We start from the raw sequence: 24,690 nt of genomic DNA, 5'->3' as shown, positions 1-24,690 counted from the left end.
CATTCCCCCAACATTCCCCCAACATCCCCCCAACATTCCCCCAACATCCCTCCAACATCCCTCCAACATCCCCCCAACATCCCCCCAACATTCCCCCAACATTCCCCCAACATTCCCCCAACATCCCTCCAACATCCCTCCAACATCCCTACAGCTTCACTTCAACATCACTCCAACATCCCTCCAACACCAACTTAACATTCCCCCAACATCCCTCCAACATCCCTCCAACATCCCTCCAACATCCCTCCAACATCACCTCAACATTCCCCCAACATCCCTTCAACATCCCCCCAACATTCCCCCAACATCCCTCCAACATCCCTCCAACATCCCTACAGCTTCACTTCAACATCACTACAACATCCCTCCAACACCAACTTAACATCTACCCTCCACTATTTACACATCATGACTTTCTACACCTCCTAAATACAAACCTAACCTCCAGCACCCACAGACCATACAGCCCCGAAGCGCCGTCACATATCCCACTTGCATCCTTTATACAGCCCCGTAGCACCATCACATATACCACTTGCATCCTTTCATCACCTTATCCTCGACGGTAGGCACAACAGAACCTGACAAAATGCCCGGATGTTTATATTTTAGAAATTAGCTAATTATGAAACTGTCCCATTGAAATCTTTCTTGTTATGTAATATTGTATAAGATTTCTTTGACAATATATATACATATATATATATATATATATATATATATATATATATATATATATATATATATATATACATTTAAGTATATATATATATATATATATATATATATATATATATACATAAATGTATATATATGTATATATATATATATATACATTTATATATACACATTATGGAAAGACATGAGAAACATAAAACAATAAACGCAATCAATTTGTAGCTTATATTTATTTATTAGTGATAGCTAACAATTAAATATTAAGGTTGTATAAATTTAGAGTAGTATTTTTAATTAGGGTGATTATGTAGGAAATAAACCTGTGTAATTTATGAAATATTACATAACAATTATTTTAGATGTTTCGAAGACGAATAACAATTTCCAAACAAAACAACTTATGAAATGACTTATTATTAAAAACAAACAAATGTAAAATGAAAGAAAAATTAAGATAAAAAGACATAATTGAAATAACTGCTTATACTTATTAAACGAATAAATTCCATAATTAATATTACAAAATACTTTAAAATGTAAATGATATCACATTAAGTTTAATTCATTAGAGCATTTAACAAAATAATATTAAATCAAATTAACATTCTATTTTTAACTTAAAGAATTCAAATAAGCAATAAATAAAACAGATTAAGCACATGATAATTGCACATGTAAATTCTAATGCAAGATAAAATAGATTTGTAGTGTAAATAAAACAATCGTGAATGTATTAACATAACAACGTTGCATCATTATAAATAAATTAACCTATAAAGATTTGATGATGATACATTGTGAAAGCTATTGTATAATCATGTGTGAAATATTTTCTTTTATTACATAAGGCCCTACTTCACGTTCTCGGGCGATTTAGTTGTTTAATGGAGGAATTGGTACATTTGCACACACAAAAATGAATGCCAGTAGTGTTAAACACCCTCCCCCTTCCACACACTACACTATACACATTAACACACACACACACTCACACCAGCCCAAATCTATAATGATCGTTTTTGTCTCCCATGGCTAACTGTTTACGTTTATTCTGTCTCACAGAGTAAACATTTAGAAATGTCAAAGGTTAAATTAATCAGACCATCTTATCAAAGTCTGTGTTCAATAGGCAGACACATCTCATCAATGTCTGTGTTCAATAGGCAGACACATCTCATCAAAGTCTGTGTTCCATAAAACAGACACATTTGATAGATGTGTGTTCAATAGGCAGACACATCGCATTGGTGTCTATGTTTCTATACACGGACACATCTCACCAAAAGAGTTTCTTCCAGGCATCTATAGGGGGGGGGGGGGTTCCGTCCCCCTTCCCCCCCGCAGAAGTGTACGTCCCCCCCCCCCCCAAACGAGATGGATTGTATATAATAAACATACACTTTTACTAGTGTCCGCCCCCCCCCCCCCCCCTCCATGGAAATTTCAAGTGCCCCCCCTCCCCCCGGAGAAAAAAGTCTGGAAGAAACACTGCTCACGAATGTCTTGAGTTCAATAAATAGACATCTCAATATTCGACCAATGCTGTCTTTCACTTAACTACAACTCCTAAAGTAAGGTTTAGCCGACAATAATTATTTCCAGTGATTGAGTTCGTGATATCTTTATTTCTAATACAGACCTACACAAACACACGCATACACATAATACAACCATTATACAAACAGTAACACATTGTAAAGTAACCATACACAAACATACATCCCACATAGTTCACAATCCGTACACATGTACACACATTAAAAAATCAGTATACGCACAATCCAACCGGAGATTCAACATAATCGGAGATTTTAAGCGCATAAGTTCAATGTGTTAAAATCAATAAAAAAAACTCTTACATTGTGAATATTTGTTAGGCTAGAACTCTTTGCAGTCTGTTGGAGCGGCTTTTATCTTTGTTTACAATTTTTTTCACACAAGATTTTTTTTCAGCAAATTAAAGCTTTTAGCATGCTTTTAGCATGTAAACCTTTAGAGAGTTAAATAATGAATTTTTAAAGTTGCACAAAGAACGCTGAAGTATTTGTCTTAAATGTAATTTTAAATTGTGTTCTAAACAAATAGAGTAAGACCATTGTGACAGATGGTATTTTTGGAAATAAACATGATATTGAACAGTTGAATGGTAGTTTTATATGCTATACTCCTTTTTATTGAGTAATATTTAATCACACACACACGCATATATATATATATATATATATATATATATATATATATATATATATATATATAATATATAGATATAAATATACATATAAGTGTTTGTGTGTGTGTTTGTGTGTGTGTGTGTATGTTTATGTGTGTGTAAAGATGTTACGTTTCTGGCCCAGGATCAACACATGAAAACACGTGACGTAAAGTACTGTTGTTTGTGAGTGCTGATCATATAAACTGACGAAAAAATGTTGATACTGTTTTACTTATTTTCTTGTTTACCTACATTAACTAATATGTTGTTTGTTTTTATTTTGTTTAGTGTTGATTCTAATTAGCCGTTCATTTGTTTATTTTGTTGATAAAATGATACTAACAATGTATTGTTGTTTGTTATTCGGGAATTTTACAATAAGTATTATGCAACAAAATTGTTTATCAAAACTGACAAAAATTAATTATACTTAATTAACGTGTGCTGGTAGTAAACACTAAACACGACGCATGCGGTATTGGGAGGCTGTAATGTAAACGCGCAATAGTCGCTTTGTATTTTTTTTGTGTCCGTGTTTTATCCTGGCCCTGACGTCATCGTTGTACAAACGTCACTGTACGTCAGCTCAGGTACACTAAGTGGACTGCATGTACACTAACACCTGCGTAGAGCACCTGTGTTACCTGTTTACCTACAGCTTGCCAGGTGATACGAACTAGACATGTATGTAGACCAGCTTTTGCAGCCGATGACTGTTATTAGGAGCTGTTTACAATTTTGGAGATGGATACACGAACTAGATTGACTTGTATGTAGACAGACCGACTTTTGCATGTGATGACTGCCATTAGGAACTGTTGACAATTTTGGAGCTGGAGACACAACCTTTTAAAAACACTTAAAACTGTTATGCACATTCTGCACATGATGGGAGAAACGTATCACAAAAACTTCTCTCCTTACAAATAACAACCACCCCTTCCTTACAAAAATATGACAACCACTTCCCTCCTTACTAACAAATGACAACCACCCCATCCTTACAAACAAATGACAACCACCCCATCCTTACAAACAAATGACAACCACTTCCCTCCTTACTAACAAATGACAACCACCCCATCCTTACAAACAAATGGCAACCACTTGCCTCCTTACAAACAGATGACCACCACTTCCCTCCTTATAAACAAATGACAACCACTTCCCTCCTTACTAACAAATGACAACCACTTCCCTCCTTACTAACAAATGACAACCACCCCATCCTTACAAACAAATGACAACCACCCCATCCTTACAAACAAATGGCAATCACTTCCCTCCTTATAAACAATTGACAACCACTTGCCTCCTTACAAACCAATGAAAACCACTTCCCTCAATACAAACGAATAACAGCCAACCCCCTCCTTACAAACGAATGACACCCCCCCCCCCCCCCCACCCACACACACCTACACTCACACACAAAACCGAGCTGCTCTAAGAATGCACATGCATAATGAGACGAGCAATATTCCCTAATGGCGTGAATGAATTCAATGGACGGAGCTGAATGATAAGGATGTGTTTTCATGAATGAATTCAGTGAATTACGAGCTCATAACTCAAGCTGTGAATTCTTCTAGTATAAAAAAGACCCTGTTCGATGTGTATTATCCTATTAGGATATGTAGTTGCCTGATACACATAGTGCTGTCTGGGAATTAGTTTAAAATAGTAGGATATTTATTTACAGTCGACCCGATAGTCTGACGATACCATGAAGATCCAGGGTTCGAGTCCCGGCTAACCCTATTTAGGCATGACATAGATATTTTGTATCTACAATTTTAGTTGCACTTTTTACAATAACAGTCTTCATTTTTCATTTCTTCTAAGGTGTACATGTTCAAATTCATGGTCTATATAAAAATATATCATATATACAACATAACCAACTAATATACTTAGTATTTTTTTTGCTGTATATTATAATGAATATAGTCTAGTACACTATATTTAGATATAGAAGCAATAGTTAAAGCAATAAACAAACATAACTTCAAAATTAAAACTGTATGACGTAATACTTTGAGAAACAAATATTGTTTAACATCTGTAGTGATAAATTAATGGGAACCAGTGTCAAGTTGTAGGCTGGTAATGCGCATGTCACTCACGAATAACTGGCTTACATATCAGGTAAACATGCAGCACACCTGACAGGTAAACTACAGGTGTGAGGATACAACAATTGTGTTGTTGTGTGTGCAGGTGATGACATTTGATATGATTGGCTCAAACATTACGGTAAAGCTTCTAACAGAACGGATCATTTTTTTCACAAAAAAATGATGCTGCAACTTTACTGAGATTGGAAAAATACACATATAGTTCGGTATACGTTTGGTAGGATACAAAGAAACATCGGTAAAAATTTTGAAGAATTAAAAAATTGTCGGTATAAGAATGGAAAAAGATAAAGAAACGTCGGTATAACATAAAATAAACGTCGGCAAATCCTACAAGAAACGTCGGTACAACATAAATAATGTGTAGATGTATGTTTGTATAAATAAATGATGGTGTAAATTAAAAGCTGAATTGGTGGGTGTTAAAACAAAACAAAGATATACATTATAAAAAACAGAGTGGTATTTTTAAAAAAAGAAACGTCATTAAAATAGAGAATCTGTACCGTTGAATAATACAATGTCGGCTTTTATAGAAACAGAGTGTATGTATCTTTAAATAATGAAATAATTTCAGTAGGCCTATAACATCATTATAAAAATGTGTGGATCTACTTTTAAAAAAGTAAATATCATATAGGCCTATAACATAAAAACAGAGGAACTGTACCGTTAAATAATACAATGTCGGATTGTATAAAACAAACAGAGTGAGAATATCTTTGAAAAAAGAAATGCCGGTCTACACAAAAAACAGAGTGGGTGTAATTTGAATAAAGGATTCAAAAGCTGATGGATAAATGTGGACTTGGGGGGACAGATGGACATTTGTTTTAACGGCTCTCTGATTGTCAGGAGTACGGTAATCGATGGGACTTCATTTAAATCCTGCGAGATTCCCAAAGTAACGAGATCTTCTACGAGATTTCCAACGTAACGAGATCTTCTACGAGATTTCCAACGTAACGATATCTCAAATTTCGACCAGATGAAATATACGCAACATGAAGCTTTCTTTTAGCCTTCCAAATAAAAGTGTGTGCAGGTTGTTTTTTTTTTTTTTTTTTTTTTTTTTTTTTTTTGGGTTTCTTAAAATAATTTCATGCTTCATGTTGAGCGGCAATCTTGTAACGATTTTAAAATATTTTTGTCTAGATTGAAGAGTTGGGGGGGGGGGGGGGTTAGGCCGATTATATCAACAAGAGGGAGCGTATAAAAAAACCCTCACATTTCCAACGAATATGTGTGTGGTTTGCTTGTGTGTGAGATAGAGCTGTATGTGTCTGCTCGTGTGTGTGTGTGTGTGTGTGTGTGTGTGTGTGTGAAGGTGTTCTTGTGTTGTATAAGATATTTATGTACGTTTGAGTGTTGTTGGTGTATGAGTTGGTGTGGTTGTGGGTGTGTGTAGGTGTATGTGTTCTTGTGTTGTATAAGATGTTTATGTAAGCTTGAGTGTTGTTGATGTGTGTGTTAGTGTGTGTGTGTGGATGTGTGTTAAATAGCCAATTAATAAACACAAGAAAATTATTGTGGAAATGGAAATCGAATAGCAGCTTTAGAAATTTGAAAAAAAAAAAACTATTACAATTTTTAGACAGAGAAGTGCAGAAGTAGAATACTCGGGTTGTGAAAAAAAAATTATCAGCGATTCCGCTTGAATAAAATTAATGATGTAATGTTGTATGACAAGCGGACTTAATAACTTAAAAATCAACAGAATAAATTAAAATCTTAAGCTCCAGAACATGTAAATATTCGAGTGAAATTGACAAGTAATGCAAGTTAAATTTAGGTGACTAAGTCGAAGGCTGTGTGTGAATGGTTTTAGTGTATGTGTGGCTGTTTCCTGTGTGTGTGTGACTGTTTCCTGTGTGTGTGTGTGTGTGACTGTTTCTTGTGTATGTGTGACTGTTTCTTTTGTATGTTTAACTGTTTCTTGTGTATGTGTGACTTTTCGTGTGTATGTGTGACTGTTTCTTGTGTATGTATGACTCTTTCTTGTGTATGTGTGGCTGTTTCTTGTGAATGTGTTACTGTTTCTTCTGTGTGTGTGATTATTTTTGTGTATGTGTGACTGTTAATAGTGTACGTGTGACTTTTAGTTGTGTGTATGTGTATTTCTTGTGTGTGTGTGTCGTTTCCTCTATCGTACCCTACGTCATTGTTAACGTCATGTATAGTTCCTTCCAAATGCTCGACTTATTTATCTAGTTACTAAGTCTCTAGTGTGTATGACGTCATCAGCAAACATGACGTCCACAGTTACGTCAGCATCACGTGCGTCACCACATGGTTCACCACGTTTTGAAAGCTTTAGATGTCGGTGTGTAAGCAGCTATATCACATGATAGCTATAAATAAATCGGTGTCAGCTAAAAATGGAAACAGAAGAAATCTATTCTTGCGCATAGAACAACCGCTTGATTTCAAAGTAATGTTTCACAATACATTTTAAGTAGGTATCAATATAGGCTTTTTCCTGAATATTATATTTGCTAAGTATTTAATACTGTATTGGTATCGTTCTGAATTTTGTATTCGATAATGATTCGGTACGTGATCGAGTAGATGAGGTATCGGGAGACAACCCGTCCTCAGCTAGACTTGCTGGTATAGCTGACCTGTGTACTAGGGCCAACCTGGGAGATTTGAACACAACTGACCACAGTTGACCCGTCGGGACTAGAAGCCTGCACGCCTTCTGCAGACGGTTCCACATTAACGGCGTGGACTTTGTTCTTTTTCCCGCCAATTTTTCCTCTCTTGTTCTCGTCCAGTTTCCTGGCTCCGTCAGATTTTTTGGCGCCTTTTGGTTTGGATGGCCCCTCGACGTCTGACTCTTCAGACTCCGGCTCCTCCACGGCCTCCTGCTCCTCTTTGAGGAGGGAGGCCTTGAGGCCCTGACAGGGTAGCATCTCGTACAGGGCCGTTCTCATTTGTTTGTTGGTCGCCACGTAGATTATAGGATCGAGGAGGCCTGGAATAGTTAACATCAACCCATCAAACCATCAAAACATCATAAAAGTCAAAACATCACAAAAGTCAAAACATCATAAAATTAAAAACATCATAAAAATAAAAACATCATAAAAATAAAAACATCATAAAAAGAAAAACATCATAAAAAGAAATAAAAACATCATAAAATAAATTAAAAAATCATCAAATTTCTTCACGTTTTCCAATTTTTAAAATTTACGCCTACAAAAAAATTAAATAATTAATTTCTTTTTTTTTCTAAAAATATTCTGTTCTACTTTTTAAAAGTTTAAAATGGTGTTAAACGAAGCCACATAGAACACAGAACATCCGAAGCTAGCTTATAAAAAAAACGATAATTGGAACGTTAATACAATAATGACATTTTAATTTTTTTTTTTTTACATTTCTGTGCAAGGCCCATAACATACAAAACACAGACACCCATATATGTGAAATCTACTTTAGACATAGCGAGCTAGACCACACCTATACAATAAAAACAAAACTAATTTTATTATGTTAATAATTTCCCTATTCAAAATTCCCGTTCAACTTTTTATTGCCTGATTTTAACGAGATGTCAAATGTTGATATTTGATGCCGGCGCAAACGTCAGCTTTTAAACCAGATATTTCAGACACAAAAATTATATATATTTTTTCTTTCTTCTGAAGTTTGTTTCAAGTTTGCATTGTGATTTGAAAGTAAGACAATATGTTGATTAATTTGCTCTCGGAATATCTGGCAATAATACAAATGTATGGCGAAGTTTAACACCCAGAAACTTGACCACCGCGAGACGTACGTGACAAATGACGGTCATAATACATTCCTACCTGCTCATACGACGCGAGGGTCAGTAAAGGAGGGGGGGGGGTAAAATACTGGTCTATTTACAGCTGGTATTAGTGCCAGGTATAATCATAACTGGCTCATGCAATATGCCATCAGTAAGAGGTCAGCTAGAAGAAATATGAGATGACATTTGAACCATAGCTGAAACAATCTTCTCGATGAGTTTGAAGCGCGATAGTACACTGAAATATAATAAACAGGCGGGTCATAACCTATTCTGTAGAAGGTGAGGTCAAAGATTCGACCAATGAGATGTAGTTTTACTGTACTAGTCGGGGCGCTGCTAAATATCTGACAGGGGAGGAATTATGACAGGGGCGTTGCTAAATATGTCATGGAGGGAGAAACTATGACAAGAGTGCTTCTAAATATCTGCAACAGGATGTGGCGGGTAGGAGATAGAGCTATGTTAAATACACAATTCCTCATCATCACCATCCCAAAGAAACACAACCTACCACTTGCCTAAACTGCCGCACCTATGACTTTCAAGCCATTCAGAGGAATTCCAGGCAAAAATCAAATATGATAGATTTAAGATTTAAGCTGCAAAAATCATCCAAAGAACTGTCAGGTTTCAGACAGGAACGAATTACAACTAAATAAATCATTAATCTCAGATTATTAAATACCCGCAGTCTTAAAAAAAATCTAGACCAGGTATCTGTAGACGTTTAGTTGCTTTTAAGAGAGTTTGGCTTTGGGGATCTTTTGCCCAGAGTGAGAAAAAAAACATAAATAATAGAGAAAGCAAACTAAAACATATGTGTCAAAGAAGCAAGCGTCGTCTATTTCAATAACAGTGTTAAACAATATTTAAAAACAGTACAGTTGAAATGAGGCGGTGATTTCCACTTGCACATATCTATGGGCATTTTATTGTAAACAAATAATGGCAGATACTTTTGAAAATAACAAGGTGTAATTAGCCTTGGCGTCAAAAGAATGACGGACTTCTATATTGCTGAGAACATAGAACGAACGAAGCAACGACGGACGTAGTAAACAACATTGACAAACTGTTTCAAAATGGAATAAGGGGTCGGCGTGGTCGGTTTAGCTCATGGTTGCTAAACCGAAAAGTCTAAGGTTCGAACCCTCGGGCAGATGAGGCTCGTTAGCTGAGGACAGCCCCTCGGAGAGACAACTCCAAAATCAAACAACTGCTGCCTGGTAGTTTGTTCTTGATTGGACAAGGGCTATGGAAGCAAATCCAAATAGAAAAGCAGGTTGAAATCAGAGTCAACAGCCTAAAATGGCACATAACCAGTTGACACGTATACTTAATTGTGTTGGGGGAATCCCTTCCAACACTAAAAATAATTGTAGAAGAGAAACTACATGTACAAAATCTCCAACTTCTCGGATGTACTGTCCACGTCTGCAAATGCTCGACAAAGCTACGCATGCGCAGACTTAAGATCCGCCCGCTAGCCCATAAAAAAAAACGAAAACATAAACACTGCATTAAAAATCTGGCTAACATAAACTTTGATCAAAGCCACTGTCCTGTCTCTCAGCTCCCAAAATCTAGACACAAACAGGAATGCATAAACAAACATATATCCAAGAAAATGATAGGTTATAGAGGGCTATTAGGAATCTCGTATAAAGAGAGCATCTTCAATAACGTACGTAGTTGATTGGGCATCATTATAAGGCCGCTTGCTGAATGAAAGAGCAGATGTAAAGGACATGTCATTAGGACATGTCATCAGGACATGTCATCAGGATATGTCATCAGGATATGTCATCAGGTCTGGCGAGGATGTTCCTATAATGCACGGAACTGTAACGGAACCAAGCGAAAAAAAACAGAGTTTTCTAAAGATCAGTTGAGTAGATATAACAGGTAGGTAACAGCCAGGTCTAACGCGGAGTGAGAAAGACGGTGAAGGGGTGGTACAGAAAAAATCCGCGTCAACAATGGACTTGACTACGTGGTAGATAAAATGTCAGTATCTGGTAAACAGATTTTCCAGCAAATAATTATCTCAATTACTCATCTAAATAAAACTTTCTATCATTTTTTTTTTCAAAAAATTATCTGTAGAGACACATAATACACTCTGACACCTGAGCGAACTTGAGATTTTTAGCAAAATATTTCTCAAAAAAATCTAATTATTCTTTTTCATATCGGTTCATTTTTGTTTTATTTAGATAAAAGGTCGTTGATGATTTCATACTTGAAGGAGTTTAAAAATAACAAGAGAAAGGTCGCACTGAATCCGAGGCTATGAATATACATAAAACATGAGAAAAAAAGTGTAATAATATGAATTTTTAAGGCAACTGCGATTTTTTGTGTTTATTTTTCTGGTGAATATTTTTTTAAAATATTAATTAAATTAGTGAAATACTGTTTAAATTTCCGGAGAAATTATTAAAAATATTATTGATATTCCGGGTATTGTAAAGTTAAAATAACACAACTGAAAAATAACTAAAAAATTTAATGTAGCCTATATTAATATTGAAATACAGAAAAATATCTAGCAGCAGAATAAAAACGAAATGATGACAAAAGTAAAGAAAAAAAACTATAAATAAGCAAACAAGCTACATATTAGGCAGGGAGTAGGGTACAAAAACAACATAGCATTGTAACATTACCGACATACTCATTAACAACATACTCATTAACAACATACAATTAAACATCTATGTTTATCTATATTGACGGGCGGATTTCATTAATTTATCGCGCGGGACCAGTTACGTATCGTGCTCAATAAAACATGTTACAACACGGGTATCACGTGATAGTGTCTACACAACAGCTGGTGACCTATATTTAGTCACTGGTTGCTTCAGAGACGAAGACTTATAGCTCCGCCCCTCCCCTCTGTTTAAGATCTCAAATTATACGACCCCCTACCCCTAGTTCTAGTTAGGGTGTAAATTTTATAGCCGCCGACCCCCACCTAATTAATGTACAGCCTCCTAAAGCCTAACCGCCCCCCCCACACACACACACACACACACTCACAGCTCTGTTTAAGATCTCAAATTATACAAACCCCCTACCCCTAGTTCTAGTTAGGGTCTAAATGTTACAGCCCCCGTCCCGTACCTAATCAATGCACAGCCTCCCAAAGTCCAACCTCCTCCCCCCCCAACCCCACCCCACCTCCCACCCCAAAAAAAATACCCCCACTTTTAGCTAATAAATATTTAAAATCTCATCTGGTTGTGACAGCAGATTGCTCGCCCTGTCTCAAATTTCGCGAATCTGTCCGGGTACAGTTCTGTTCCCGTAGCGTTCCTCTAGATCAGTGGTTCTTAACCTGGGGTCGATCGGACCCCAGGGGTTCGCTTAATCAGTCTCAGGGGTTCAGCGTAGCTCAAGACACACACACCCGACTCATATAATTCGCGAACAGATTTTATTACTAAGGATTCGGAAAACGCGAATAAGAAACTGGTGGGGTTCGATACCCCAAAAAAATTTAAGAACCACTGCTGTAAATACTCTGATATACTTTATAAAAGTCTTCATTTTATTTTTTACACCTCTAGCAATCTATAACCTACGGGCAGTAAAAAGTTTCAATGTCTCTGATTTTAAAACAAATATAAATCTCCATTAACAATAGTCGCGTCACAACGGTCTTACTTCAATGACTCTCTCTGAAAATTCCGTTCGCTTTTTACGCCGCCTCTGCACGACAAAGGTTGCGAAAAACGCCCTTTGAAAGGCTCTGTGCCTAGAGACAAGGATGATGGGATTAAGCAGGCCTTGGCGGGATAGAAAATAGAGAAAAATTAGTCGGGGATTCATAAAAATATACAACTTAATGGGCTGAAACAAAATAAAAAAAAAAATGAAATAAAATAAAAGTTTAATAAATGAAACTGAGTGTAAATGATTAAATAGAATCTATAAGCAGAGAAAAATGTCACAGAAAAATATTTTTATCTCAACTGTAAGATATTATTTTTAGTTTTATTAGGCTGTAGATTTCGGTTTTAATGAAATAACAAAAAGTGCGGAAATTTGAAATAAACATATGTATAAAAATTTAGCAGTTTTGAGAGAAGAGGTGAGATAAAGAGATATCGTAGAGATATATTGAAGTAAAGAGAGATGGCACCCAAGTAAAGAGGTATTGAGGTAAAGAGAGATGACGCAAAGTAAAGAGGTACTGAGGTAAAGAAATGGCCCCAAGTAAAGAGGTACTGAGGTAAAGAGAGATGAGTCAGGTACTGAGGTAAAGAGAGATGGTCCCAAGTAAAGAGGTACTGAGGTAAAGAGAGATGGTCCCAAATAAAGAGGTACTGAGGTAAAGAGAGATGGATAGAATACTTTTAAGAGTCGGAAATCTGAACAGCAACCGTCTACCAACCTCAGATAGGAAACAGATGGTCAGAATACTTATACGACTATAGAGATAGAACTGAGAGACTGTGACGTAGATGTTTATATAAAGGGGTCAGGTGTAACAGAGACTGCCTCGACAGACAATGAGGAAAGATATTAAAGCCCCTCTCTTGTTCAAGACACAGACTATGTAAAACATCAACGTGTCTTTTAACCTAGTATTCAATGATATTTGTTTCTAAATAGCTACAAGAAATGTCTGCTTGTATATTATCGCGATTGTCTATTCGATTATGATTTCTTTTTCTGTGACTTTTTTTTCTTCAAAAGGGTTGAGGCCTGGAATCTAAGCAGCCTAGTGGTCTTACAACTAAATGCAGGATCTATTTAACTACTGGGTGTATGAAAATGGGAATAGCATGGTAAAATCATTTGTCAAAATTTACGGCAATGAACATTTACTTGCTCATTAGCCAACCCACATTACTCTATACAGTAGGTATCGTATATAACTAAAGTATATATACTTATACACACACAGATATACATACATATTATATATATATATATATATATATATATATATATATATATATATATATATATATATATATATATATATATATATTATATATATATATATATATATATATATATATATATATATATATATATATATATATAAAAGTATCTAATAGGTTGCTGTGGTATATTTTGATACATGTATAATGAGTACATTCGTCAAATTGACTGATTCCATACAGTGCCACAGACATACACATTGGTTTGGTGACACGGGTGTGTGATGGTGTAGGAGTTAGAGCGTGTGAACATACCGAGGTGTGAGAGCGGAAACAGGTGAAGCGTGACCAGCACTCACCTTGGCACTTGGCTATGACGGGTGGAATGGTGGAGAACAACGGCGGGATGATGTCACTTCCGGCGAAAGCGACGATGAAAGAGACGATGGTGTAGGGCATCCAACACGCCCAGAAGCTGGCTGTGGAGGTCAAGGTCATTAAGTGGGGGCATTGTTTTTAATGTAGGGTCAAGGGCACCGTTTCAAAGTCGGGGTCAAAGGCATTATTTCTATTATAAGGTCAACATCATTAGGAGCATTGTTTCAGATACTAAGTTCAATTTAAAGTAAATATCTAATCAATTTTTAAAGATATTCCATGAATAACTATAAGAATAGAACAATATGTATGATAGTTTCTTTTTTTGTTGCTTCTTTAGCGGGGAGTAAAGAGGTGAAGTAGAGTTAAGCAGTTTCTGCTACGATGACTTGCGAAGAACTGTATGGTCGTGTAAAAATTATTTAAAATGCAAGAGTTAGGTACAAATAAGAGCTGGGCCCAGGGACCAATGAAGGCGTTTTCAGACTTCGATGCTTAGCTGACCAGATAGTAATGCTTAGATTTCATAGAATCGATAAAGAAATGACATACTTATCGCATGACCTATATTAAACACGACTTATATAAGACTTGACCTTCATAAGAACATATGACGTATATTCAATCTAACCTATTTTACTATTGTCCAATTTAAGAACTGACCTAAGTAAGAACTGACCTACATACGACACGACCTAAATAATACACGACATTCATTACACCTTAGCTATATAAGACGACCTACATAACAACTGGCCTTAACACAACTAACCTGCATTAGATCTGACCTAGATTTGGCCTACTTCAGAGCTGACCTATTTAAGACTTGGCCTACATAAGAACTGACCTTCATAGAACATGATCTACATTAGGATTGCTTACGTAAGAACTGACCTAAGCAACAAGTGACCTACATTTTATTTGACCTACATAAGAACTGGCCTACATAGGAACTGACATAAATCACAAATGACCTACAAAAGTACTCACCAATAACAAAGTAAATTACTCACCCACAATGAGCACAGCAGTTTTAAACATTTTTTTCTCGATGGCCAGATTTTTCTTGGCCACCCGGCTGTTCATGTCCCAGACTGAGTTCTTGTTCAGGGACCGGAGCTGTCAATGTGAACAAGTCAAACATTCAGTTCATGTAAGTATGACATTCGGTCATGTTGGACTTGGTAAAATATCTTTGAGGGCAGTTTGGTGAATGGGCGGGTCTCGTTTGGACGGGAAAAAATGTTTCGTGCCGGAGGGAGGGAGGGTGTGGAGAGAATCTTTGTGAAAAAATTTTAAAGTGACCAGTCTAAAGTGTGGAAACCATGATGCCCAGCGAGATGACGTCACTTACCCAGTAGACCAGTAGACCAGGGGTCTCCAAACTTTTCAGCCCGAGGGCCGCATTAACTATCAAATATCAGTTCGGGGGCCAGAGTTTCTTTAAGGCATCTCTTCAGGGTCGTGGCGCCCCACCCCCCCCCTCCCCCAAAAAACGTCTACCGCCCCTCCCCCCAACGAAATATAATTTATATAGAAATATATGCAAATTTCAAGTGTCCACCCCCCCCCCCCACCCGAGGTCTACGTGTGTTCTCAAATTGTTCTTCACGTATTTCATTCTTGAAATTTTTTGTTCACACAGGTATGTTGTTCGAAAATTTGAAAGGTATTTTGATACAAAAGTTTTTATGTTAGGAAAGTCTTCCTTGTGCAAAACCGTATGAAAACCCATCCGCCCTTCTTTGAACGTGTCTCTAAGGAAGTCATTTTCCTGCAATTCAATGACCTCCCGCTGCAGTTCATCTTTGCAACTGGCCACATTTGCTTCAAATGGGCTTTGAAACAGTCTCACTTCTTCTGCCTTTGAATCCAAGTCAGAAAACCGCTACTGAAACTGCAGCTGGAGGTCTTTAACGATCTCGTATGTAAAGGACGTGCGGGACTCAGTGGTTGCTTCAGCCGTAAAGACCTTGCACTGCTGAAAGTGTGTCAAGTTGTTAGCCTGTACTTGTTCCAAAAACATGACAAGTTTGTATCTAAAGGCCTTTAGGTGGGTGTATAGATCATAAACTAGATTTCACTCTCTTGTAGTTTTAGGTTCAGAAAATTTAAATCACTAGTTATGTCTGCAGCAGAGGCCAATTTCTATACCCACTCTTCATCAGACAATAATGGCTGTGATTTGCCTTTACTATCAGGAAGTCACCTATTTCTTTCAAGCTACATTTTCAAATAGTTTTGAATTTTCCGTGCAAAGCTCCTCAGCCACCTCCAACAAACATTTATTCAGTGGACAAAAAGATCGTCGCGGGCCGGATAAAATGACATCGCGGAGCGTAGTTTGGAGACCCCTGCAGTAGACCATGATGCCCAGCGCTATGACTTCACTTACCCAGTAGACAATGATGCCCGATGACGTCACTTACCGTGGGATGGCGTCACTTACCGTTGCCATCACGCCCCAGTATGAGTAGACCATGATGTCCAGCTGTATGACGTCACTTACCGTGGCCAGCACGCCCCAGTACGAATAGATCATGATGCCCAGCGGGATGACGAAGCAGGCGAAGAAGATGGCCCAGATGTAGCTGGTGTAGACCGGGTCGGGGTTCTCCCAGACGACACTGCAGGAGATGCCAGCGCCCTCCAGGTCGAACTCGTTCCAGCCAAACGCTGGGGGGATGGCCCAGACGAATCCCAGGAAGTAGCAGCCGGCTGTGGGGACAGTACAGGTATAACATTCAACATCAGATGTAATGGCTATTCAACAAGGCATTTAAGTCTACTGCCCCCCCCCCCCCCCCGAACGAGATGGATTTTATATAGTAAACATACACTTTTACTAGTGTCCGCCCCCCCCCCCAAAAATTTTGACCGCCCCCCCCCCGAAAATTTCAAAAGCCCCCCCCCCCCCCCCCGGAGAAAAAAGTCTGGAAGAAACACTGACACGCACTCGTAATAAAACTAAAGTAAAATAAATATAAATTGCTTTGTACTTTTGTTGAAAAAGATTCCAAATGTTTTAGATTCAAAATATTATTTTTTTTTATATTAAGAATGCAGCATATAGTCTGAAGGTTTTATAAAAAAATTAAGTCTTGAATAACATTTTATATTTGGAATAAACAAAATACACAGACAAAACTTTTTAACACTCGTGTCCAGAGGCGTAGCGACCCTTCCCGGCGGCCGGGGACCAACTTTTCGATTTGCACCCCCCCCCCCCTCAAGATTTCGATATGCAAACCCCCCCCCCTCAAACTTTCCATTTGCACCCCACTCAACCTTTCAATTTATTTTTCCAACCCATTTTGGCGCCCCCTAAGGTCGCCGCCCGGGGACATATGTCCCCCCCCCCATCGCTACGCTACTGCTCGTGTCTTATGAGACCAAATGTTATTGTTAGGTAGAGATTAATCTTGGATGCTAGGATTGCTTGCTTTTCTGAATACTTCGAAACACACATTTATTATAGTAATTATTTACAAATACATGTGTTAGGTAGTTATTAATATGTCGTGAAATCATACATTATCACCAGTGTGGATTGTTTACTTATCGAAAAGTATGTTCGTACAATCAACATGAAGTTGAATAAAATGTGTATGCCAGAAGTATTGTGATCTACCCATCATGTTAGGTGTATGGTGACCTAGTTACCACAAGAACTGGTCGCCAGGTTTTTGTAATGTACTCACCGCAAGAGATGTATGCCAGGTGTATGTCAGGTAATGTACTCACCACAGGAGATGTATGTCAGATGTATGTCAGGTGTATGTCAGGTGTATGTCAGGTGTATGTCAGGTGGATGTCAGGTGGATGTCAGGTGTATGTCAGGTGTATGTCAGGTGTATGTCAGGTGTAAGTCAGGTGTATGTCAGGTGTATGTCAGGTGTATGGCAGGTGTATGTCAGGTGTATGTCAGGTGTATGTCAGGTGTATGTCAGGTGTATGTCAGGTGTATGTCAGGTGTATGTCAGGTGTATGTCAGGTGAATTTCAGGTGTATGTCAGGTGTATGTCAGGTGTATGTCAGGTGGATGTCAGGTGGATGTCAGGTGTGTGTCAGGTGTATGTCAGGTGTATGTCAGGTGTATGTCAGGTGTATGTCAGGTGTATGTCAGGTGTATGTCAGGTGGATGTCAGGTGTGTGTCAGGTGTATGTCAGGTGTATGTCAGGTGTATGTCAGGTGTATGTCAGGTGGATGTCAGGTGGATGTCAGGTGTGTGTCAGGTGTATGTCAGGTGTATGTCAGGTGTATGTCAGGTGTATGTCAGGTGTATGTCAGGTGTATGTCAGGTGGATGTCAGGTGTGTGTCAGGTGTATGTCAGGTGTATGTCAGGTGTATGTCAGGTGTATGTCAGGTAATGCACTCACCACTAGAGGTGTATGTCAGGTGTATGTCAGGTGTATGTCAGGTGTATATCAGGTGTATGTCAGGTGTATGTCAGGTGAATGTCAGGTGTATGTCAGGCTTATGTCAGGTGTATGTCAGGTGTAAGTCAGGTGTATGTCAGGTGTATGTCAGGTAATGCACTCACCACTAGAGGTGTATGTCAGGTGTATGTCAGGTGAATGTCAGGTGTATGTCAGGCTTATGTCAGGTGTATGTCAGGTGTATGTCAGGTAATGTCAGGTGTATGTCGGGTAATGTACTCACCACAAGAGATGTATGCCAGTGTTTTGGTTATCTTGGCTCCCATCAGCGGTTTGCTGATGGCGATGTAGCGATCAAAGGCGATGGCCATGAGCACGTACATGGAGGCTAGGCCCAGAAAGTAGACGATGAAGGCCTCGATGTCGCACATCGTGGCGCCCCAGATCCACCTGTGGGACCACGCTGACGTCATGGCCATTGGGATACCTGAAAGTATGTCATTATCTTTGAGGGTGTCTCTCTACTCTCAGAGTGTTTCTTTCTCTCTCTCTCTCTCTCTTTCTCTCTCTCTCTTTCAGTCGCACTCTCCATGCATCTAACTCCTCTTTTTCTTGCATGCTCTTTCTCATCCTCCCTCTCTTTCTCCATCCCTCTCTCTTTCTCCCACTCTCTCTCTCTCTCTCTCTCTCTCTTTGCTTAAGACAAACAATGGCTTAAAGCCAGTGGCGAATTATTGAAAAGAGTGAGGGGGGTCAAAGGTTAGCATACTGGGAGCCTACAGTTTCAAACAACTCCACAATGACTAGCTACAACAAAATGTACATAGACCCTAAGGTACACCCCCCCCCCCCATGTTAACATGGACAACAGCCCGCGAGTACAAGTGATCTAAACCCTCGCTGTTAACTTAGACAACAGCCCACTTGTGCACACTGTAGTTATGCCATATGTCTAGACCCTGCCTCATCCCACGGACTTCCACATCCACATGACCCTGGGGCGTCAAGTGGAACACAATTACAAGATCTCCTCCCCCGGCCCCTTGACGATCGTATTCTCCCCACTCCTCCCCAGCAAGACGATCGTATTCCCCCACCCCTCCCTCCTGTCCGTCATACACGCCGAGTGGGTCAGAAGATGAAGCCCCAGGGTGGGGCAACACCAAACTGTACGGATTTTGATTTCTTAATTTGTATAAATTACTTTGTCACTTTATTCATACAGTACTTTTACAGTGTCCTGTTATATTATCTCTGTCTTTCTATGCATAACAATTATAATTGGATTTATAATAGTTGTCTTACAAGGGATAAAATTTGCATCATTCTATCTCAAGTCGGGAAATGATTAATATGTTTATACATCATGTGTAAATATAATCATCTAGCCTACCCAAGTCAGATCATGGATAATCTTAGAGTGTATCACGGCATATTGTATCGCGGACATGGTTTTTGTTTTGACATTGGATGATAAATTGGCCTTGTATTTGTACTGTGACTAATAAGGCACTAGGTTTAATCTCTGTCTAAAACTAGTTGGAATCTTCAGGTAATATAAAAAATACATGAGGTGACCCTGGAGTGGAATATGAAACTAGGAGCGAAATAGGTGTCGCTTCTTCTTCTTCGTTCTTAATTTTTAATGTTGGAAGAGATTCTCTCCAACACAATTACGTATACGTGTCAACTGCTTATACGAAATTTAGGCTGTTGACTCCGATTTCAGCCTGCTATTCTTTTTTTATTTGCTTCCTTAGCCTTTGCCCAACCAAGAACAAACTACATGGCAGCAGTTGTTTCATTCTTGAGTTGACTCTCCTGGAAGAGTTGATGTACCAAGTTATCGAGCCTAATCTGCCAGGGCTTTGGAATTAGAGACATTTGGTTTAGCATATACATATCCTTGATTAATGCTCATCAGTTACAGGGTAGCTCAACGTGTTTAATATCATCCCAGCATAACCAACAAAGTATTTGACCTCATCCCAGCATAACCAACAAAGTATTTGATATCATCCCAGCATAACCAACAAAGTATTTGATATCAACCCAGCATAACCAACAAAGTATTTGACCTCATCCCAGCATAACCAACAAAGTATTTGATATCATCCCAGCATAACCAACAAAGTATTTGACCTCATCCCAGCATAACCAACAAAGTATTTGATATCATCCCAGCATAACCAACAAAGTATTTGACCTCATCCCAGCATAACCAACAAAGTATTTGACCTCATCCCAGCATAACCAACAAAGTATTTGATATCATCCCAGCATAACCAACAAAGTATTTGATATCATCCCAGCATAACCAACAAAGTATTTGATATCATCCCAGCATAACCAAAAAAGTATTTGATATCATCCCAGCATAACCAACAAAGTATTTGACCTCATCCCAGCATAACCAACATCTGAACGAAGCAACATGTAATTAAAATCTTTCTTAAAGACAGCATTAGAAACATGCATTGCATGTTGCAAATTGTCAAAACCGTTTAAGAAATAAATGTATTGCAATCTCATTAACATTCATTAAAGGTTGCAATAAATTTTCTTAACGGATTTGAAAATTTGCACCAATAGTGTGCGAGGAAAAAAATAAAATCCTGAACGTTTTTGACCCCACCCTAACAGGAAATGTCAGTTAGCGATAAAAGCCATTTTTAATCCGGTACTTTCTAATTGTGTAACTACTTCCGTTTTCGCTTTCTATCGTCATATCCGGTGCAGCTAAAATTAAGTCTCGGTCTTCAGGTGCTAAAGGGATCAGGTAGAGGTGATTGGGATGACGTCAGCGGGAGCTTTTCCGTTAGAGGGATACACTGAACAAAAGGTGTAAAGGTATTTTAAATGCTTGACGTGCGTATTAATTAGGGTAATTACATTAATTGGGATTTCCTGTTTAGACGCTTTGTGTTTTTTTTTAATCAAATTAATGAGAGTAAATGACAGCAGATTATTTTAGATAATTATTTACTGACATTGTCGTATCATACACTTTTCCTTTGTTCTAAAATTGTACAACTGAAGGGGTTTCCCCCAACACAATTAAGATTTACGTGTTAACATGTTTTGCGTCATAAGTCATGTTGACTCTGAGATTAACCTGCTTTTCTTTCTAGATTCGGTTCCATAACCTTAGTCCACCCAAGAACAATCTACAAGGTTGAGGTTGTTGGATTTCGGAGTTTTCTCTCTTAGATGAGTTTTTGTCCTTAGCTATTTAGTCTCGTTTGTCTAGGATTCGAACTTGGGACTTTCGGAGTTGGCAATAACTCGCTCTACTTCCTCACCACGCTTCCCCCATTTCATTCATATTTACATTCATTTACACCGCTTGCTGTTGTTTTTTTTAGAATCCACTGTTCACAACTCTATAAGTAGCACAATACAATGTTACTGGTTAATAATAATTTGCTTTCAAACACAACAAAAGACAGACCGCTACAAGATTAAAGGATGAGCGAATCGTTCTGTTTTATCGATTACATTAGCTATTCAGCTTTGCTATTTTATTTTTTAATGTTTTTTTTTTGTAGTGTTTTGTTTTGCTCTGTTGCATAGTGTTTTGTTTTGTTCTTATTTTTGTAGCGTATGTATTTTAGAGAGTAATTTAGTACGGCCTAAAGTATATGGGCGTGGGTGTTTTACGTGACGCGTAGAGGCTAACTATGGTGGATACGAGAGTGGTTAATGTGGATAGGAGAGACCAGTTAATGTGGATACGAGAGAGTGGTTAATGTGGATAGGAGAGACCGGTTACTGTGGATAGGAGAGAGTGGTTAATGTGGATAGGAGAGAGTGGTTAATGTAGATAGGAGATAGTGGTTAAGTGTGTATAAAAGAGAGTAGTTAATGTGGATACGAGAGAGAAGTTAATGTTTATACGAGAGAGGCCTGCTCCTGTAATTAAGGATGTATTCCAGTAGAGCTTCTTTGATCCAGAAAGTTCCTTAACTCAGCTTGAAGTGAATCCTAGTATGTATTTAATCCTAAGAAAAAGGTCAAGCTACCCTTTCAAACCAGACGGTCAATGGGGCAGGTAAAGTAGAACTTAACCTGTATATCTAACCTCGGTGTGTCATGGTCACTGCTATACCTGACTGCCTTTCTTTTCTTTGAGTCAGGTACCCACCGTAGCTGGATGGACTCATGGACGTTCTACAGACTTAACATCGGGATTAGAACTCGAGACTTTCGGATTAATATTCGGGATGGCTGTCGTGCGCTCTACTACCACACCTCGCCATCACTTACTACAGTTGCACGTTCATCTAATAGGTCATTGAGTACACCACAAAGACAGAAAATCCTCAGTCTAGATCCAACTTTCAGATCCTACCCTGGTGCACATGAGATAACTGTTTGTGTTTCACAGAAATGAACTCATTAAAATCGCTCAACCATGAAAGAGAGAAGCACTTAAAATGTGACGGTCTGATAATGTATTGAAATGACTTGCAGATTCGCTCAAGTTTTTTGATGCGCTCAAAGGAAAGTGTTGCATTGTGGGTTGAGCATGACTGATTGGCAAGAGGGAATGGGAGTGACATGACTGTATGACATGACTTAATGACATGCTTGTATAACATGATTTTATGATATGACTTATGACATGATTGTTTGGGATGATTGTATAACATGACTGGATTTTATGACTGTATGAAATGACATAATAACAAGATTTTTATTACATGATCGTATGAGATAATTGTATGGGATGATTGTAGGACATGATTGTATGACTTGTTTTTATAAGATGCTTGTATAAGATGATCGTATAAGATGATTGTACAAGATGATTGTACAAGATGATTGTACAAGATGATTGTACAAGGTGATTGTACAAGATGATTGTATAAGATGATTGTGTAAGATGATTGTATAAGATGATTGTATAAGATGCTTGTATACAAATATTGTATGACATGATTGTATGACATGACTATTAGACATGATAGTATGAGATGATTGTTTGGGATGATTTCACGACATGTTTATATAACTTGATAACTGTTTGACATAACTGTATGTCGTAATTGCCTCAAACGACTGACTTAAAAAATTGTATGACATGACAGTATGACATAATTCTACATGATAACCGCTTGTCGTGACACTAAGACCAACTGACACGAACAAAAGAGCCACTTCAAACGGGTGATGTGTCAGTACACACGTAACCCCTCGCTTCGACAACTCGGTCAGTGACAGCACGAGACTTAACGTCACTCGTCCGTCCCCCCCCCCCCACCCCACTGACGATCTACGCGCCCGTAACCTGATGTTTAAATCCGTCTGACTGTTCCTTTAGTTTCTGATCGAAGGTTTTCCCGGGGGGAGAGTTGAAAAGTTCTGACTCGGTTGGTTCATCAAAGAACATTGTACAACTTTATAAAACACAACTTTATAAAACACAACTTTATAAAACAATACTTCATAAAGCACTTGATAAACACACCACTTCACAAAACACTATATGAAACACAACTTCATAAAACAAGTTTATAAAACACAAAGTCATAAAACAACTTTATTAAACACAACTTCAAAAAACACCACTTTGCAAAACACAACTTCATAAAACACTTGATAAACACATAACTTCATAAAACACAATTTCACAAAACACAACTTCATAAAACACAACTTCATAAAACACAACTTTATACAACGTTGCGAAACACAAATTTATAAAACACAACTTTATAAAACACAAATTTATTAAACACAACTTCATTTCCATTTATCCTAGCTGATATTAAATACCTGTATTTGTATGTAAGTAAGTATGTCTCAGGTTGAAACCCAAACGCATGATCAGAATTTGATAGTGTTGTTCATTCATCATTGGCATAATCAGAGAAAAATGCCTAAAGCCACGTAAAGTCTACTAGATCTAATACAAATAAATCCATTAAAATTGTTTTTGAGTTAGAAAATGTAAAAACGATGATATAACACGCCAACTTCAATCACCAATTTGAGACACATTCTGTTTTCATCTTCCTTCCATTTTAGTAACAAATTAACACCCCACACACGATTTTTCAATGCATTCAATCATTTTTCAGTAAATGTAGGTGTTTTTATTTTAGATGAGACTTTTGCCATGGTTATTCTACTGTTCTGTGTCGTAAAGAATAATAAAAGTCGTGTTTATGCTTTAATACGAGGTAAGATTTTGTTGAAGTTCGTGTTGGATTAAG

The 24,690-nt window shown here is 37.9% G+C and overlaps 1 protein-coding gene across 1 annotated transcript in view; it reads right to left on the bottom strand.

Moving 5' to 3' along the window:
* Window positions 1-7,443: 7,443 nt before the first annotated feature.
* LOC131941969 (pinopsin) overlaps window positions 7,444-24,690 on the bottom strand; it is a 36,028-nt gene continuing 18,781 nt past the window's right edge. Inside the window, exons 2-6 of the mRNA XM_059301605.1 lie at window positions 18,756-18,959; window positions 16,601-16,809; window positions 15,105-15,210; window positions 14,073-14,192; window positions 7,444-8,008 (exon numbers count right to left, since the gene is read on the bottom strand). Coding sequence (XP_059157588.1) covers window positions 7,626-8,008; window positions 14,073-14,192; window positions 15,105-15,210; window positions 16,601-16,809; window positions 18,756-18,959 — 1,022 coding nt within the window. The 3' untranslated portion in view covers window positions 7,444-7,625. The remainder of the gene's footprint in view (window positions 8,009-14,072; window positions 14,193-15,104; window positions 15,211-16,600; window positions 16,810-18,755; window positions 18,960-24,690) is intronic.

Source organism: Physella acuta, unplaced genomic scaffold (genome assembly GCF_028476545.2).
Source record: "Physella acuta isolate Inbredline_101_S28 unplaced genomic scaffold, ASM2847654v3 ptg000378l, whole genome shotgun sequence".
Classification (NCBI taxonomy): domain Eukaryota; kingdom Metazoa; phylum Mollusca; class Gastropoda; family Physidae; genus Physella; species Physella acuta.
The sequence above is the reverse complement of the archived record's forward strand: the minus strand, read 5'-3'. Positions and strand labels throughout refer to the sequence as shown.